The 16,232-nt window shown below is 58.6% G+C and overlaps 1 protein-coding gene across 11 annotated transcripts in view; it reads right to left on the bottom strand.

Annotated features, from left to right (window-relative positions):
* The window catches only part of INPP5A (inositol polyphosphate-5-phosphatase A), a 256,343-nt gene that overhangs the window by 26,892 nt on the left and 213,219 nt on the right, over nt 1-16,232 (bottom strand). For all 11 annotated transcript variants that reach the window (XM_065521648.2, XM_065521647.2, XM_065521646.2 and 8 more), the window contains 2 exons: nt 5,060-5,155; nt 4,828-4,902 (listed from right to left, as the gene is read on the bottom strand). In XM_065521648.2, the coding sequence (XP_065377720.1) occupies nt 4,828-4,902; nt 5,060-5,155 (171 nt within the window). The remainder of the gene's footprint in view (nt 1-4,827; nt 4,903-5,059; nt 5,156-16,232) is intronic.

Genomic DNA, 16,232 nt, shown 5'->3' with positions numbered 1-16,232 from the left:
CGTAAGCCTGCTCTCACACACACCCACTCAAATGTATATGCACACATGCTCACATATATATAGGCTCACATGCACATGCCCGCTCACACACAGTCATGCATGCCCACATCTGCTCACAAACATGCACACACCTGCTCATATGCCTATGCCTGCTCACACCTGCTCACACACACCTGCTCATATGCCTATGCCTGCTCACACATGCTCGCACCTGCTCACACACACCTGCTCACATGCATATGCCTGCTCACACACACGCTCACACATGCTCATACGAACATGCCTGCACACTCACACATGCTCACACCCACTCACACATGCACTCACCTGCTCACATGCATATGCACACACTCTCATGCATACTCATACAGGCTCACATGCATATGCCTCACACACGTCTGTGCGCACACACTCACACGCTCACACACACTCCGATAAGCACAACCCCAAGCCAAGTTGTGGGGAAGCTGGAAAACTCCAGGAAGGAGGAGCAGGCTGGGGCTGCCCACGGTTTTCGGGAAGAAGGAGCAGGCTGGGGCTGCCCACGGTTTTCGGTGGCCGGGGGCCCCTCCTTCCCATGGGGATTGAATGGGATTCCTCGGCCAGCGTCCTGCCTGGGTGGGTGTTTCAGGACTGCTCAGTGGACCAAGGCCACTTTCCCACCCTGTCTTCTGAGTTAGGAGGCCCCCAGTTTTGGCAGTGCAAAGCAAAAATAAAAGGAAATTCACGTGTGGTTTTCAATGAACTTGAACCTTCAAGCTGCTTAAACGTACCGGAGCCAGGGTGTGGAGGGATGCGGGCCCCAGGCTGTCCTCTGTGATGCCCCCAGGCCCATAGGCACTCGCCCCCACCCACACTCACCAGCCCTGAGCCCGGTGTCTGAGAGAAAACCCCGGGGCAGCCCGGCTGGGAATCCCCGTTGCTCACTTGTGAGCCTGTCTCCTGACAGAGGCGTCCTGGCCTGGGCCTGCCTCCATCCTCATCGAATGCCGGCTCCCCGTGCTGCTCCTGCGTCGGGAACTGTGCCAGACACTCCGGACACGTGGTCTTTACCCCCTGGGGCCTTCCCGCCTACCGGGGAGGCAGAGGTTCGACGGACCGTGATGCAAATGCAAAGCTGCGAAGGGACCATGGCGGCCGTGTGACGGGGGGATCCTGTGGGGCGGGAGGGTCCCAGCATGTCCCTGCTCGGCTACCAGCTCTGAGAGTTGGAGGGAGCCTCGCCCTGCATGGCCGGCATGGGGGCTGTCACCCCCAGAATGAAGTGTGTGAGGCCCCTGCTGCAGCTGGAACAAAATACCAGACAGCAGAGGTTTCTGATTAGAAACTGCAGGTGCTGCTGTTGAATTGATAATTTGTATCTCTCTGAGATTTTTCACAAACATGATCACCAATTTCGCAAGGTCTCCCACATTCTTCTTGATTACAAAGTGAAGGCAGGCAGGGCCGTGTGGACAATGACAAAGCAGTGGCTGATCCTGCGCATCTGTCAGGAGCTGTCCCGGCCGCGGCTCCCGCCGCTCCTGCAGAGACACCGGCGCTGATAAAGGAACGAGGCCCAGAAAATCAATGCACCTGAGGCTACAGCGGTTGCTAAACACACAGAAAACACCTCCCTCCAAGAGGCCGGCGCTGCGGAAACTCCCAAGCCCAGCCCTGGGACAGCCGAAGAAAATTTAATCTCTCCAAATCCGCACCAGGGCACTCCATCCTGCAGCCCTGACAGCCACACTTATAATTAATTATACAATTTCGATGGGAATATCGACTAAACAAAGCTATAAATCATAGGAAAAGTCAATAGGCATGGACACATTCAATCATGTCCCGGCCAATGATTACTACTCTTAAAATACAATAATTATTTTCAGGAGCCAGCTTGAATTAAATTTCTGTCAGACGGGTACAACACCGGCGGTTGATGAAGGATGCGATGGACTTGGGGCTGCGTCCGGTGCAGGCACATCCATCCTGCAGACGGAGAGTTTGTTCTCCATGGCTGCGGTGCTGTGTGTTTAACCGGACCGTGGAGATGGGCTGACCATCTTGACCCTACGTCGATGGGGACAACTCCCAATTTCTGGGCACGACTGACACGGTGTGCCGGCACCCAGGTCAGCAGGAACCCATGGGGTGTTCCCGAAGGCGCTGTCGTCCCAGGCACCAAGCAGAGAGGATTTGAGAAGCAGAACAGCAATGCCGAGCCGCCGGCTCCACTCACAGCTCTTTGGAGAAATCATGAGAAACAGCCTGGGAAGGCGCCTCCTGAGCTCGGGCCGCCTTTCTGCACGGGACTCCCGACGTCATCGACACAGCGTGTGGGGCCTCCGCCATCACACGGGGTGCCTCGTGTGGCTTCAACCCCACAGGGTGTTTTTGTTCGGAATCAAATCCAAAAGTTCTCTCAAATATTCAGGTTAGTTTTCTTCTAAAGGTAGGAAACACTGTACAGTATGGTGGCTGCCAACAGCAGGGGTGTGCTCTGTGTTGAAATGCTGAGAGAAAAGGAGGGCTTTGGACCCATACAAAAGACAATTGCTCCCAGATGCTTTGGACGCACCCCTCCATGCCATGCGCCCGGCTCCACGCCGAGTGCCCCCTCCATGCCATACCCCCTCCACGCCGCAGCCCCCTCCATGCCGCACCCCACTCCACGCAGCCCCAGCTGGAACCTGTCCCCCGTTACCACCCTACCTGTGGCCCACGGAGCCTCCCTCTTCCCTGTCACCTTGCTCCTTCCAGAACGTGCCGTCTCTCTTGGCCGCCCTGGCATCCTCCTCCAAGGGACCCTCCACTTTCTTCACGCCCTGTGCAAGGTACCTGGAGACCTCGCGGCACTGAGGAGCCAGCCCTGCTAGGGACCCTGAAAGCACCTCCTCCAAGCTCCAGCAGCCATGCAGCTGCGAGGACAGCAGCCCTGTCTCCCTCCTGGGCATCCACCTCCACCCAGACACCTCCTGGGTGCCCTCCCCCACCCAGACACCTCCTGGGTGCCCTCCCCCACCCAGACACCTCCTGCGCACCTGCCTCCACGCAGACACCTATGCTCCCCAGGCTCTCCCTGCTCCCCACTGATGAGGCCGGGATGTGCCACCTGGGAGTGTCCTGCAGTTGGAAGCACCCTGGGGCCCAGAGTCCCACAGGAAGAGCCACAGAGGGGCAGTGGGAGCCACAGGCAGGCCGCCCCACCAGGCTCTGGAGGCTTGAGAAGGAGGGGGGAGGGGCTCCACCAAGCGCAGGTGGTGGAGCTGGGGAGAGTGCCCGGTGCCTCCCACAGATGGAGCAGGAGGAAAGCCAGCCTGCCTGGATGGAGAGAAGAGGAGGAGACCTCAGGCTTTCCCAGGCTGATGGGGCCCTGTGGGGACAGGACACCAAGGCCTGACCCGCCCCAGTGGGGGAAGGGGCCATGGGCTCCTGCAGCAGGTGAGAGGGAATTGGCACTGAAGGCCCAGGCACCGCAGAGGCGTGGGCATCACGGGAGCCTCGGGCTCTGGGTTGATGAGTGGCAGGAGGCAGAAGTGACTTCCCGAGAGGACAGGAGGTGGGATCTGGGGGCCGTTGGGGAGGCAGTAAATGCCATCCTGGAGTGGAGGTTCTGGACCTGGGACTAGGGGCTGGCAGTATCTGCTGGGCTGGGCATGCCCCTCTGTCTGGCACTGAGAGGCTCCAGCTCTCCCTAAGCACTTTGCATGCACTGACCCGTGAGCCCTCACACCCCACGAGGGGAAACTGAGGCACGGACACCTAGCTGGCCCAGGACGCTACGATGTGAATGCAGCTGCACCGGCCTGGGTCCACCCGCCTGTGCTCCCTCACCTTTCCCAGAGCCACTCCCCGAGAGCTTCCTGAGGACGGGCCGCCTGCCCTGACGCAGTGCCGGGGGGACCACAGCTGGCTCAGGACAGCCCTAGGAACCGATGCCGAGATTTCCAGATCTTGGACGCTGGCTCGTTGCACACAGCATCACGTGTGGCTTGGACTCGCCACAGTGGGCGTGTTTACAGAAATAAGCTGAGGCCGCACATTGGGCCCCAGCCAGGTACTATGTGGTTCTTTACGCTGATAAACATTTGTAAATACACCAAAAATGGGACAAAAGTAGACCACAATAAAAAAATAAAATTGTAAAAAGAGTGTGTAGGCCACCCCTCAGCGCTTGCCTACACTAATCCCTCGAAGGGAAGACTCACGATTTCAAAACCGACAGCAGGTCCAGCAGCCAGGGCTGCCTCTGGCAGGGGCCGCCTCTCCGTGGACTGACCTGAGCCTCACATTCCCACCGACGCACACCTCAGTTTACACACGTGCTCATGGACACACAGTGGCACACCCATCCCACAGATGCAGATACGCACTCACGTGCACATGTGCACACGCAAGCACTAGTGCACACACACGTGCCCACACACAGACCCACACACAGCAAGTCTAGCGACGGGAGTGTGGGGAACCTGCTCCCTTCAGTCTCCCACTTCAGAGCGAAGCCTGAGGTCCTGCCGGCCCACTCTGAGACAAGGGGGTTTCCTCCCCACCCCACAGCACCAGCGTCTCCCCTCACACACGAGGGTCTCTGAAGCTGATGGGTTGAGTGAGCGTCATGCTGCCTGTGGACAGGACAGTGACACGGAGCCTCCACCGAACCCGGCCCGAGGTGCAGGACGCACCCAACGTGTGTCCCCGGCAGTCTGCTTTGCACTGGCTCGGAGCTGAGCCCTGGAGGTGGCAGGGACAAGGCAGGGTGGTCCCAGGTAAGCAGAAGTAATGGGAGGGCCTGGGGGCATGGGTGTCTCCGGACGGAGGAGCTGCCACACCGGACCACAAACTCACCGCGGTGCCGTTGTTGTCTCGGAAAACCTCCTGGTTGAAGTAGTCGAAGAGTTTCTTTTCTAACTGGAGCATAACCTGTGAAGTCAGAGCGGTCCATGAGCACCTGAGCTCCCCTAGCCTTGTGCGTGTCCCCCGGCCCCACTGCCCTGGGCAGGCAGGGCGGCTCTGAGGGAGGCTGCAGAGTCCCGCGCAGGCCCCATGTGTCACCCGCCCAGTCACAGGCCCCACTCACCTTCCGGTCGTTGTCCGACTCACGAAATATGAGCTTCACCACTTCATTGGTGTCAGCGGCCCGGACCGTCTGCATGGTGGCTTTTGTGCAGAGCGTCTGCAGAAAGACAGCAACGGAGATAAGTCCCGGGGGGCCCACCTGCCCATGGCAGCATCACCCGACAGCCCGCGTCAGTGGGATGGGATGGCCGGTTCCAGACAGCAGCTGGTGTCACACCCAGATTTCCACACCTGGGGTCAGGGGCCACTCTTGCAATAGCTGACCATAGCTGACCCTCACACGTGCGAAGGGCCTGAGGCTGGCTGCTCCCCAGCAAAGCGTGGCTGCAGCCGTGAGGCTACCCCAGAGCTGCTGCTGCCCACAGAGCTGCTTCGGGGCAAAAGCCAGAGCAAGACCAGCAGGCTCCGAAGGCACGGCAGCACTGAGAACAGCACAGAGGGTGCCTGTGGGGGCACCTGGCCAGCTTCCTCCCGCTCGCTCTCTCCCGTCCCTGAACTCCCTCGAGAGCTGTTTGATTACGACAATGGGCAAGGGTTTCAGAAGGCTTGACCGGGAATGGTCTCAACAGGCTCATCTGATGAAGCCGATGTGGGAGGGACGGCTAAGGTCACACGCCTGCTTTGTGGTGTTAACTGGCTCAAACCAGTCCCTGGGGTGCAGGCTGGGGTGGGCAGGGGCCCAGAGGCAGGTGGACAGGACCCAAGAAGAGCTCGGGGCTCCGCCGGGGTCCTGGAGACCACACTGGCCGGGAGGACCAAGCACAGGGGCTGAGGCAGGAGTGCTGCAGGGTCAGGGCTGTGGCCTCTGGTGCCCACGGATGCTCAGTGGCCTGACCGGCTACGGGAAGGGGCAGCCGTCTGGGCAGCAGAGGAGAGAGGCTGAGTGAGAGCCGACCTCTCTGCCATACTGCACAGCTGAGCTGCTCCAGGAGGCACGGTCCTGGCTGGCGCAGATCACTGTGAAGGATGACATTCAGGCCTGTTTTGAAAATTCTTCTTGCCTTAACAGGACAATGCAGGGAATGATCACTGAGGGTCAGTCCCTAAAGGGAGGACACAGCTGGAGACCCCTCCCTGGGTGGAATAGCCATGGGGAGGGCCTGGCCCCAACCCGGGGCCCTTGTGGGCACTGAGTTCTCCGAGCTTGGCAGAAGTCATGAAAACAAGAATGCCTAGGACCTCGCCAAACAAGGGAAGTGTGAGACCCACATCTGGGAGAAATCAAAGCCCCTTGTGGACAGCGAGGGCCCGTGCCCACAGCAGGCAGAGGCACCCCGTGTGGACAGCGAGGGCCCATGCCCACGGCAGGCAGAGGCACCCCGTGTGGACAGCGAGGGCCCGTGCCCATGGCAGGCAGAGGCACCCCGTCTGGACAACCAGGGCCCATGCCCACGACAGGCAGAGGCACCCCATGTGGAGAGCGAGGGCCCGTGCCCACGGCAGGCAGAGGCACCCCGTCTGGACAACCAGGGCCCGTGCCCACGGCAGGCAGAGGCACCCCGTGTGGACAGCCAGGGCCCGTGCCCACGGCAGGCAGAGGCACCCCGTGTGGACAGCCAGGGCCCGTGCCCACGGCAGGCAGAGGCACCGGTGCTCCTGCATCGCTGGTGTGGATGGAGGAGAGCGCAGCTACTGCCTTACACAAAAGGCCACAGACCGTAGATTCCATTTACACAAAATACCCAGACATGGCGAAGCCAGAGAGACAGAGGCAGCAAGGAGACTGCGGGGACCGGGAGGAAACTGACTGGGGCAGGTGCTGAAGGGATAGTCTGAACTGGATTATATGGAGGGATAGTCTAGAGTTCGATTATAGTTTATGTGTAAATTATACCTCCATCAAGCTTGTTTTTAATAAAAATATTATTTTTGGAGACAGGGTCTTGATCTGTCATCCAGGCCAGAGTGCAGTGGCGTGATCAAGGCTCGTTTTAACCTTGACTGCCTGGGCTCAAGTGATTCTCCCACCTCAGCCCCTCGAGTAGCTGGGACTGTAGGTATGCACCACCATGCCCAGCTAATTTTCTTTTCTTTTTTTTTTTTTTTTGAGACGGAGTCTCCCTCTGTCACCCAGGCTGGAGCCCAGTGGTGCGATCTCAGCTCACTTCAAGCTCCGCCTCCTGGGTTCACGCCATTCTCCTGCCTCAGCCTCCCGAGTAGCTAGGACTACAGGCACCCACCACCACGCCTGGCTAATTTTTTTTGCATTTTAGTAGAGACAGGGTTTCACCTTGTTAGCCAGGATGGTCTTGATCTCCTGACCTCATGATCTGCCCGCCTCGGCCTCCCAAAGTGCTGGGATTACAGGCGTGAGCCACCGCGCCTGGCCTATTTTCTAAATTTTTGTAGAGACAGGGTCTCGCTATGTCGCCCAGGTTGGCTGTGAACACCTGGGCTCAAGCGATTGTCCCATCTCAGCCTCCCAAAGTGCTAGGATTACAGGTGTGAGTAGCTGCACCTGGACTAGAAAGCTGTTTTTTTTAAGAAAATAATATATGAGTTTCGTTTTATAAAATGACGACTGCACCAAAAGTAACTTTGGCTTTAAAAATTTCTCCCTGAAAGGGCCCTTGGGAGCTGGTGCTGCTGAGGGGCACCCCAATGCCCCGGGTGCTGGTCGGGGCTCAGAGCCGGGCATCAGGAGGACACCCCTGGGCCGGTGCCCGGCCTTCCTGTGTAGGTTCTGGGCGTGCGCTCAGCAGGAACTGAGAGGAACTGTAGGACCCCTCGGCGGCCTGACCCGCCTCCTGCCAAGATGCAGCGTCCACCTCCTTGTGGCTGGTGTGCAGCGTCCCAGCCTGGGCCAGGAGGCGGCCACCCGCTATCCCCAAAGCACACTCCAGGGCAGGCCGTTGACATTCAGAGCACAGACCGGCTGATCGGGTCAAGCCTCCAAAGTGGCTTTTGGACTCATGTGTCACAAATCAGTCTGGAGCCTTCAAACAGTGTGAGGATTAGAACAAGCACCCAAACAGCCAGGGCGCAGCAGGCCACCCTGCCCATCGCTGCGTCCCAAGGAGGTCCGGCCCCATCCAGATGCTAATGGGCTTAAGTGGCTTAAGCTGCTTTCCCTGAATGGGAGAAGCCTTGGCAGGCAGACGGCCATTGTAGCCACCCCAGGACACGGCTCAGGAAATTCATGGCTCTGTCTCCCAAAAGGCATCTGCGGGAGACTGTTTAAAAACCGCTTTATCTCAGCACTTCAGGCGGGCTCCCGAAGGACAAACATCGGATGGACCCCAGGGCCCAGGAAGGGGCCAGCCACCCCCCACCCCTCCCCGGAGCCGCCTCATTCACAGGCTGTAAAGGAGTGATCAGGCCGGGCTGAACGGGCCAAAGCTGGCCTGTTCCCTTCGCCTTTCAATCCAGCAAAGTCGTGGCCACTCATGCGGAAAGCGGCCAGGCTGGGCCTTTCCGGTTCGCCTACTTTTGGAAGGGATTCTTCTCTTTTGAAAGGAGAAACAAATACCCTAAATGCTATGTTTAAAAAGCCATCTAAGATGTATTTCGCTATTAGTAGCCACATGAAGAGGCTCTGGAAAGAGCGGCCTGGCAGCCGTCTTATCCACACTTAGAATTTAACAGGACCGTGTGCCCGGGTCATCCACCTGCCTGCATGGATCAAGAAATCCCTGCGTTTCTTCTTACTGTTCGGATAACCACGGAGGCATGCTGCCTGGACAGGGTGTCCACAGGCCCAGGGCACAGGTGTCAGCCCAGAAGAGCTATTTTCTGTGCGAGGAAATCACGCGGTCACTCTGATGTGCACAGAGCTGCGTGGCAGGCAGAGCCGCCCCGATGTGCACCTGTGCAGTGGGTCTCATGTCGGGAGCTGAATCTGTCCCATTACCCCTTAACTGTCACGGACACTCTGCCACAAAATCCAAAACTCTACTAAAGGCAAACGCATCCTCTCAGACCCTGTCAGCCCAAGTTTTTAAATGCAACCTTCAAAAGCTGGTTTATAAAAACAAAAAGTTGTTCTGTACTCTCCTAAATGAATCCCCGCTGGCTGTAGCCTCCGGACTCTGCACGCACAACCAGCAGGCGCTTGAGTTCCACTCTCCACCTGGAATCACCAGGTGTCCAGAGCGCCCTGCCTGGGCCAAGTGGACAGGCAGCCTCAGGGGCCCACTCCGGGCTCAGAAGAAGCCGTCTGGGCACATGGGCAGCCTGCAGTCGCTGCTGAGGCCCTACCCCAGGCTTGGCTTCTAGGTCCTGCCGAGGGGTCTCAGTGCAGGCAGGAGCAAGCCCTGGGCGAGGCTGGGTGGGCAACACGTGTTGCTCTTGTGGCTGAGCTGGGAGCTCTCATGCACCCGCCTAATCTCCAGGATACACTTCTCCTCGGGGGCCTCCACACCCGGGGCCTCCACACCCGGGGCCACCACACCCGGGGCCACCACACCCGGGGCCTCCACACCCGGGGCCACCACACCCGGGGCCACCACAGCTGAGGCCCACCATGCCTGGGGCCTGACACACTGCGGGCCCACCACACCCGAGGCCCAGGCCAGGGCTAGTGCCAGCCGTGACATGCCTCACGTGAGGAGGAAGGTCCCCGCAGGACCCAGCACAGACGCTGCCTGGACTCGGGAAGGGAAAGCTGGGATCCCAGGGGCGCAGCTCAGGTGCTGGAAAAGCAATCAGGAGTGAAGGCTGGGAGATGCCCCCTCCTGCCACACGGAGAGTCCAATTCCCTGGTTATTCCCTGGTTGTCAACACTCTCCCAGGCAGACGAGGGAATCCATTAGTCACTGGGGCCACAAACCTCCTTCCTAGGGCCAGAGCCTGGCAACAGTGACAGCTCCAGCCCTCACCTTCCCCATGGGGAGGCGTCCCCAGGAGCACTGTGGCCTCCAGGAGCTTGTGAGGGGAAAGAAGACCTGGTCCTCTGTGGCGGGGGGGCAGAACCACCAGCCCCAAGATCAAAGGCCGACAGGCCATGGCGCCCTCCCACCGCGTCGCCCTGTGTCCACAGGCCCTCCCAGAGCCGCCCAAGCTCCTCCAGAGCAGAGGCAAATGTACCTCTGTGACCTCCTGAGCCAGCCACTGGCTCGGGCAGACCCTGTCCCCAAGCCTGTGCCACGGGAGAGGCGGGAAGCTCAGGTCTCGCAAGCTGCCATGGGCTGCACCGCCGGGCCCAGGATGGCACTTTCGGGAAGGACAATGGTGCCGTGGTCTGTGGCGGCAAGTCAACCACGGCGGCTGCACAAAGTGAGGCTGAGGTTGAATCCTGACCTTTCTCAGTGGATGGAAACCAGTCGGCCCTGAAGATTGCCTCAGGCTCAGGGAGAGCCCAGCCTCATGAAGCCTGGGAACCCCAACAACTTCATCTCGTTGACAACTGAGCTTCTCTCTCCTCTCAATGCAGGGAGTAAGAGGGTATTCACAGTTAAATACAATAAAAACGAACCACAAAGCCAACGTTGCCCCAAAATCTAGACACACCACAGGCAGCTACTGAGGGGCAGATTCTAGTGCGTTCTTAAGGAATTAAGCCATCATCAAGAGAATAAGGCTTTTTTCCTCCAAACCGAGACCCCTTAAAGGAGATGATATTGAAACTCCTCATCTGCCCGACACCCACGGGCACATCCTACCGTGAACGGAATGTCCACCGACACTGATTCCACAGACATGGGCCAGAGGAGCCACCCCTCCTGGGGGCCCTGGAATTCCTGATCTGGTCACTGCCTCGGTGACAGCGGCCCCTCCGCTGCGAGAGCAGGGCCTCCTAGGAGGCCTGTGGGTGGTGGGGGGTGGCTCACATGCTGGCCCCAGGATCAGGCCAGTTCCTACATATTCAGCTGCAGAGTAAATCCTTGGGGGGCTCGACTAACTTTTCTCATCCAACCAGAAGAAAAACCACCTTAAAGCATAAAAGCAACAAGATGAGCCCGCTCCTTGAGGCCACGACCCTCAGCCCCTCAGCAGGCACAGAAGCTCTGCGGGTGCACCTGTTCCCACAGTGGTGTCCGGCAGCTTGGCCAGAGCGGCCACTCTGCTACCTCTGTGGGGGCCCGTCCAGCCTGGCCCTTAAGTGTCGCAAGACACAGACCTGCAGGTGGAAATCCACTGTGGCTGGAGTCCTTTCTCTAACAAAAACTTCTTCCATTCCAAGGATGGAATTCGGGACCACACGCTCAGCCATGGTCTGTCTGCACCAGAGCGAAGGCACCAAAACCAGGAGGCTGAGACGTGGCCCCGGCCGGCCTTGGGGGTGTCCTCAGCACACATGTGCGCCCCAGTCCTCATCACAGGTTTCCTGGGAGAGTAGCGTCTGGGCTCCAGTGAGGCTGCCCGGCAGCAAGCTTAGCAAAGGGTGTGACCGCTGTGGGCTGGTGGGGGTGGTGTAAACTCAGCCACTGACTTTAGCAATTCAGAAGTTTTCTTCCCACACATGAGGAGGAGTAAGTCCACTCTTGAAGAAAGTGCTGATTCAGGAGCAAACTGCCCTGGCACTTTGCAGACACCCAACTGATACCCACGGGACAAACGGATGAATGAAGGGAGGGGCAGAGCCTACAGCCCCAGGGTTAGGGTCCGGCTCTCCGGGGTCGGTGCGAGGGGCTCACCCTCACTCCCAGGCCTGGTCCCTGCTGGGGCTGAGTGGAGCGCTGGTGGGTGGGCTTGAAGACACATCTTACCAATTTTTCATGCCCACCCCTCTCAACGTGACCCTGCGCCTGAGCTTTTATCCTGCTGACAACTTCATGCAGAAAAACACGCAGACCTCTGATAGCATGAAATCAGAAACAAAGGCCGGGGACAAAGGGGGCGCGGGGCAGGCGCAGGCCGGCTGGGTCGAATTTCAGCCACAAACAGATGTTGGCAGGAACATCTGAAAGGAAACTCTTGTAAAAGAAATGGTCTTAAAAACAATGCCTTCGGCGGTTAAATAAAGGGCCAAAGGACGCAGGATGCCTGTCAATGATAAATCTCGGCAAAGAGAAGCAAACCAGCATCATGAATTCTAATGATGGGTTTCTTGGCTACCAAGGGCCCAGGTTCACCACGCATTCCAGACACCGGTAAGGAAGCATCGGAGATGGGTGTCCCTCATGGTCCAAAACTCATCGGGAGGCACTTTTTGCTTCACGGGGCTGTAATTTACGGAAAGCTATGCCAGTCTCCAAGGCTTCCCTGAAGGACAGCAATGACTAAAACAGCAAAACCCTGCACGGGAAGCTTGGCTGGACACAGCCTGCCTGGGCGCCAGACTGGACGCAGTCGCCTTCCAGCCGGGGATGGCAGGAAGCGTCTGAAACTAATGGCCAGCAAGCGAAGCTAGGGACGGCCTTCTCGCTCAGGCCTGGGGCCGACTTCCAGAGGTGGTGGGCACCCTCTCTGCTCAGGACAAGGCGTGGTGTCACCTTTGAGATTGGTGCCACTGGGCGAAGGCCTCCTCCTGCAGGGCAGGGCTACGCATGCTGACCCAGGTCAGGGCCGCATCAAAGGAAAAAGGCCGCCTCCTGCAGGGCTGCACCCAGGCTGGGGCTGCATCGTGGGGAACAGAGTGTGTTCTCAGGGTGGGACTCTGAGCTCTGTGTTCACGCAGGACTCACCTGGATTCATCCATCAGGAATAGAACAGGCACCTGTGAGGAGCACTTTGCCAGCTCTCCTTGGCCCCGTCTGATGCAGCCTGGCTCATGAGCTCTAACTAGTAGGTTCCCAGAGCAACCGCCCCTCAGGGCTGTGGGCCCCGGAGCTGATCAGCGTCTGGGAGCAGGGCTCTCTCCAGGAGACTCGTGAGGACACCTCCTGTCCCACACAGCTTTGACCTGGCCTTCGCTCTCCCGCAGGTGCGAGTGCCTTCTCTGTAAATATGTATCCTTTCTGCAGAGGACGGCCACATCTTGGAAATAAGCCATTTGCGGGTGCTGCAGCCAGCTGCAGTTTACATCAGCTATTGAGAAAAGCAAGCGGACGTGGATACCAACGTCCACCTTCATTCCAGGGTATCCGCGTCTGGGTGTGATGAGAGCCGGGGTTCTGCGGAGAGAAGAGCAGCCTCCAGCTTCATTCGGGGGTATCGCTTCTGGGGGCAATGCAGGCTGGGGTTCCGCGGGTGAGGAAGCTCGAACTTTCCTGGCACAGATGCCGAGAAGCTCCTGCGGTGTGAACCTGCAGCATTTGTCCAGCAGGAACTAGGCAGAGACCAACCACCTGTGGCCCACAGACACGGAGCTGACCGCTCTCGGGCTGTGGAGATCTGGCCAGCCCATCTCACGCCGTCAGCCCAAGACAGGATGTGTCCCTTTCTTTATCTCTATTTTTATGTTTTTGAGACAGGGTCCTCCTCTGTTGGCCAGGATGGAGTGCAGTGATGCGATCATGGCTGGCTCACTGCAGCCTCGACCTCCGGGATGAAGCAATCCTCCCGACTCAGCCTCCCGAGTATCTGGGACTACAGGCATGTCCCACAGTGCCTGGCTAATTTTACTTTTTTATTTTCCGTAGAGACAGGGACTCCCTATGTTGCCCAGGCTGGTCTTGAATTCCTAGGCTCAATGATCCTCCTGCCTCAGCCTCCCACAGTGCTGGGAAAGCAGGTGTGAGCCACTGTCCCTGGCCTTCTCCTTTCTTTGTCGGTGAAGTCTTGGGGTTTCTCTCCTCCCCCTCTTCCCCCTCCCCCTCCCCCTCCTCTTTCTCCTCCCCCTCCCCTACCCTCCCCCTCCTTCCCCCTCCCTCCCCCTCCTGGAAATCTCTGTGACGTCAGAGAAGCCTGACCCTTGGGTGGCGATGCTGGGGGTGAACACTGTGGACCCTGTGAGCGGCTCCCGCTGGAAAATGACCACAGGCACAGCAGGAAGAAACTCGCCAAGTCCCATCCTTCTCTATCATCCTGTAATTTTTTTGGTTAAATTTTAATCATAAACGTGTCTAGAAATAAAGAAGCGTTATACACGCAAGTTCCACGTAGCCGACCTCTAGCGGCAGCGATGAAAGGAGAAAGTAGAAAAGGATTTCTAAAAGATGGTTCACAACGAAAAGCCAGCACTTTACGTAGGTTTTCCTTAAAACAAGTTAACAGGAAATCACTACGTTTTCAATGGAAGGTTCTTGAATGACTCTAGAAAACAGAACTGACTCCAGGGCACAAGCATTGTCTATACTAACAACAATTCTCCTAGCAATGGTGAACGTGAATATAAATCTGTGCTCCAGGTGCGGTGTGCCACTACGTCAACATAACGCTTGCCCTGTGATAGGGGATTAACTAAGAGGCTCCCACCGCTACTGCCCTGAATGTGCCTGAGGGTCCGGACCACTGCTCAGAATCGAGGGGGCAACTTTCGTTACAGTTGAGAAAACTACAGAGCCCACTGACAAACCAGCACGTGGAAGTTCCAGGTTTACTGTCAGGTCACTGCAAATGGGCAGAGATAATTCAAACGCTAAGTTCTGACAAACGCCCCAGTCCTCTGGACATCCACCTGGAGACGCACTGCTGGTCCCGTGGGGTTAGCTATTCCTTGCTAACTGACATTACGGACGCTGGTGCAGGCCTCAGACGTCGCCGTGGAGTGGGAAAGGAGGACAACCAATCACTTCACAGGCGGCCCTGAGGTGCAAGTCCTGGCTTTAAAACCTGCTTCATCCTGGGGGCGCCACGGAAAGTGCCGAGGAAGCCGCACCTCTGGAGTCCTCTGGCATCCCCGTTGGGGTGGACACAGGCGGCACCCCCGAACGTCAGTGCTCATCAAACATACACAGGCCAACGGCCACACGGGGCAGAGACAAGGTCCCCAGACCCTAGAAGACGCCCCTGCTGAGGCCCCTGGGCCCTGGCAGGGGGCAGGTGAAGGCCTCGCAAGCACTACATCCAAGTGGTGATCTTTGGAAACAGCACACATCACCTCAAACTAACTCCCGGAGGCTCCAGACTCCTGTCCTACGGCACATGCGTGTGCGGCTTCTTGGAAGTCAGAGGGCGGCTCACTTGGCCCTCAGGGAGAGGAGGGCAGCGGAGGCCAGAGAGCGCTGCATCCCCCTCTGGGAGTGGCTGAGGTCGGGGGCTGGCGCTACAGCCACCATCCCCAAGTATGCTGGTGGCTACCAGGACCTATTAGCACGCAGGCCCACAGGGCAACAGCTGTGCCCTCCAGGCTCGATGGGCTTTGGGGGTAGCAGGTGCAGGGTAATGATGAGTGAACCACCTTCCCGCTGTCTTCCGTTGGCATGCCTCCACCACAGGCCCCACGCAGACTTCTCCGGAGGCTGGGCCTGAGCTCTGCAGAGGGACCCCAGCCGGACTTGGCATGGGAAATGTGTGGTGAGGGCGGCAGGCACCAAGGACCCTTCCTCAGGGTCCCGCTCCCGTGCTCGGCCCACAGTGAAGCCAGGGAAGGCGTTCTGCAAAGTGTGCCACGGTCCAGTTTCCTGGCTTTCTAGGACCAGGGTGGGCACCGGACACAGAGAATGACCATCCCGGATGGAATTTGAGGAGCTGAGAGCCTGGCATGCTGGGAGGGCTGCGGGGCGGGGTTTGCTGGGAGGGCTGCGGGGCGGGCCCTCAGACACTTCGCCGGCCTCCCGTACTTTGACTTCCCAAGAGACAGCCCTTCTGGTGAACTCCATCTTTTCAAAGGTCTTCCTGGTGAACCCTAGACCCCCGCGAAGGGGGACCCATCTCTTGACAAAAGCGCCCACCGCGAGGCCCTGGAGCACCGACCTCGTTGCGAGCCCCAGAGCCGGGCACAAGGCCCTGCATCCGAGCTTACGGGGTGCAGAAATGCAGCCAGTGAAAGGCGCCGTCGTGGGGAGATGTTGGCGTCAGCATCGGAGGCCTCGCTCCTCTGTGTGCATTGTCTGCGGCCACCCAGAGCAACAACATGCCATAAAGACTCTTTCATGTCCTCTCCCGAGGTTGCTCCCGGACTCCAGCAGCCTGGCAGGCTTGGACGTGGCGCACACGGAACGGGAGTGGCGCCCGCTAGCTCTCACGCCATCGAGAGCTCAACAGACTTTCCGGGAAGAAGGCGGCGGGTCTCTTTCTCAGGCTGTGTCTAGCACCGTGCCAGGCACCCTCTGCTGGGCCCAGGGGTGGCTCCACAGGACTGGCCCTGCCCGGTGGCAGAAGCACCTGTTGTGCCTCTTGGTGGCTCCTTCCGGATATCCCTGGCCTTCCACTGGCACGGCTGGATGTGGGGAGAGGGATGTGGCAAAGGG

This window comes from Macaca fascicularis, chromosome 9, assembly GCF_037993035.2.
Source record: "Macaca fascicularis isolate 582-1 chromosome 9, T2T-MFA8v1.1".
NCBI lineage: Eukaryota > Metazoa > Chordata > Mammalia > Primates > Cercopithecidae > Macaca > Macaca fascicularis.
Note: the sequence above shows the minus strand (reverse complement) of the source record. Positions and strands in the feature narration are given on the sequence as shown.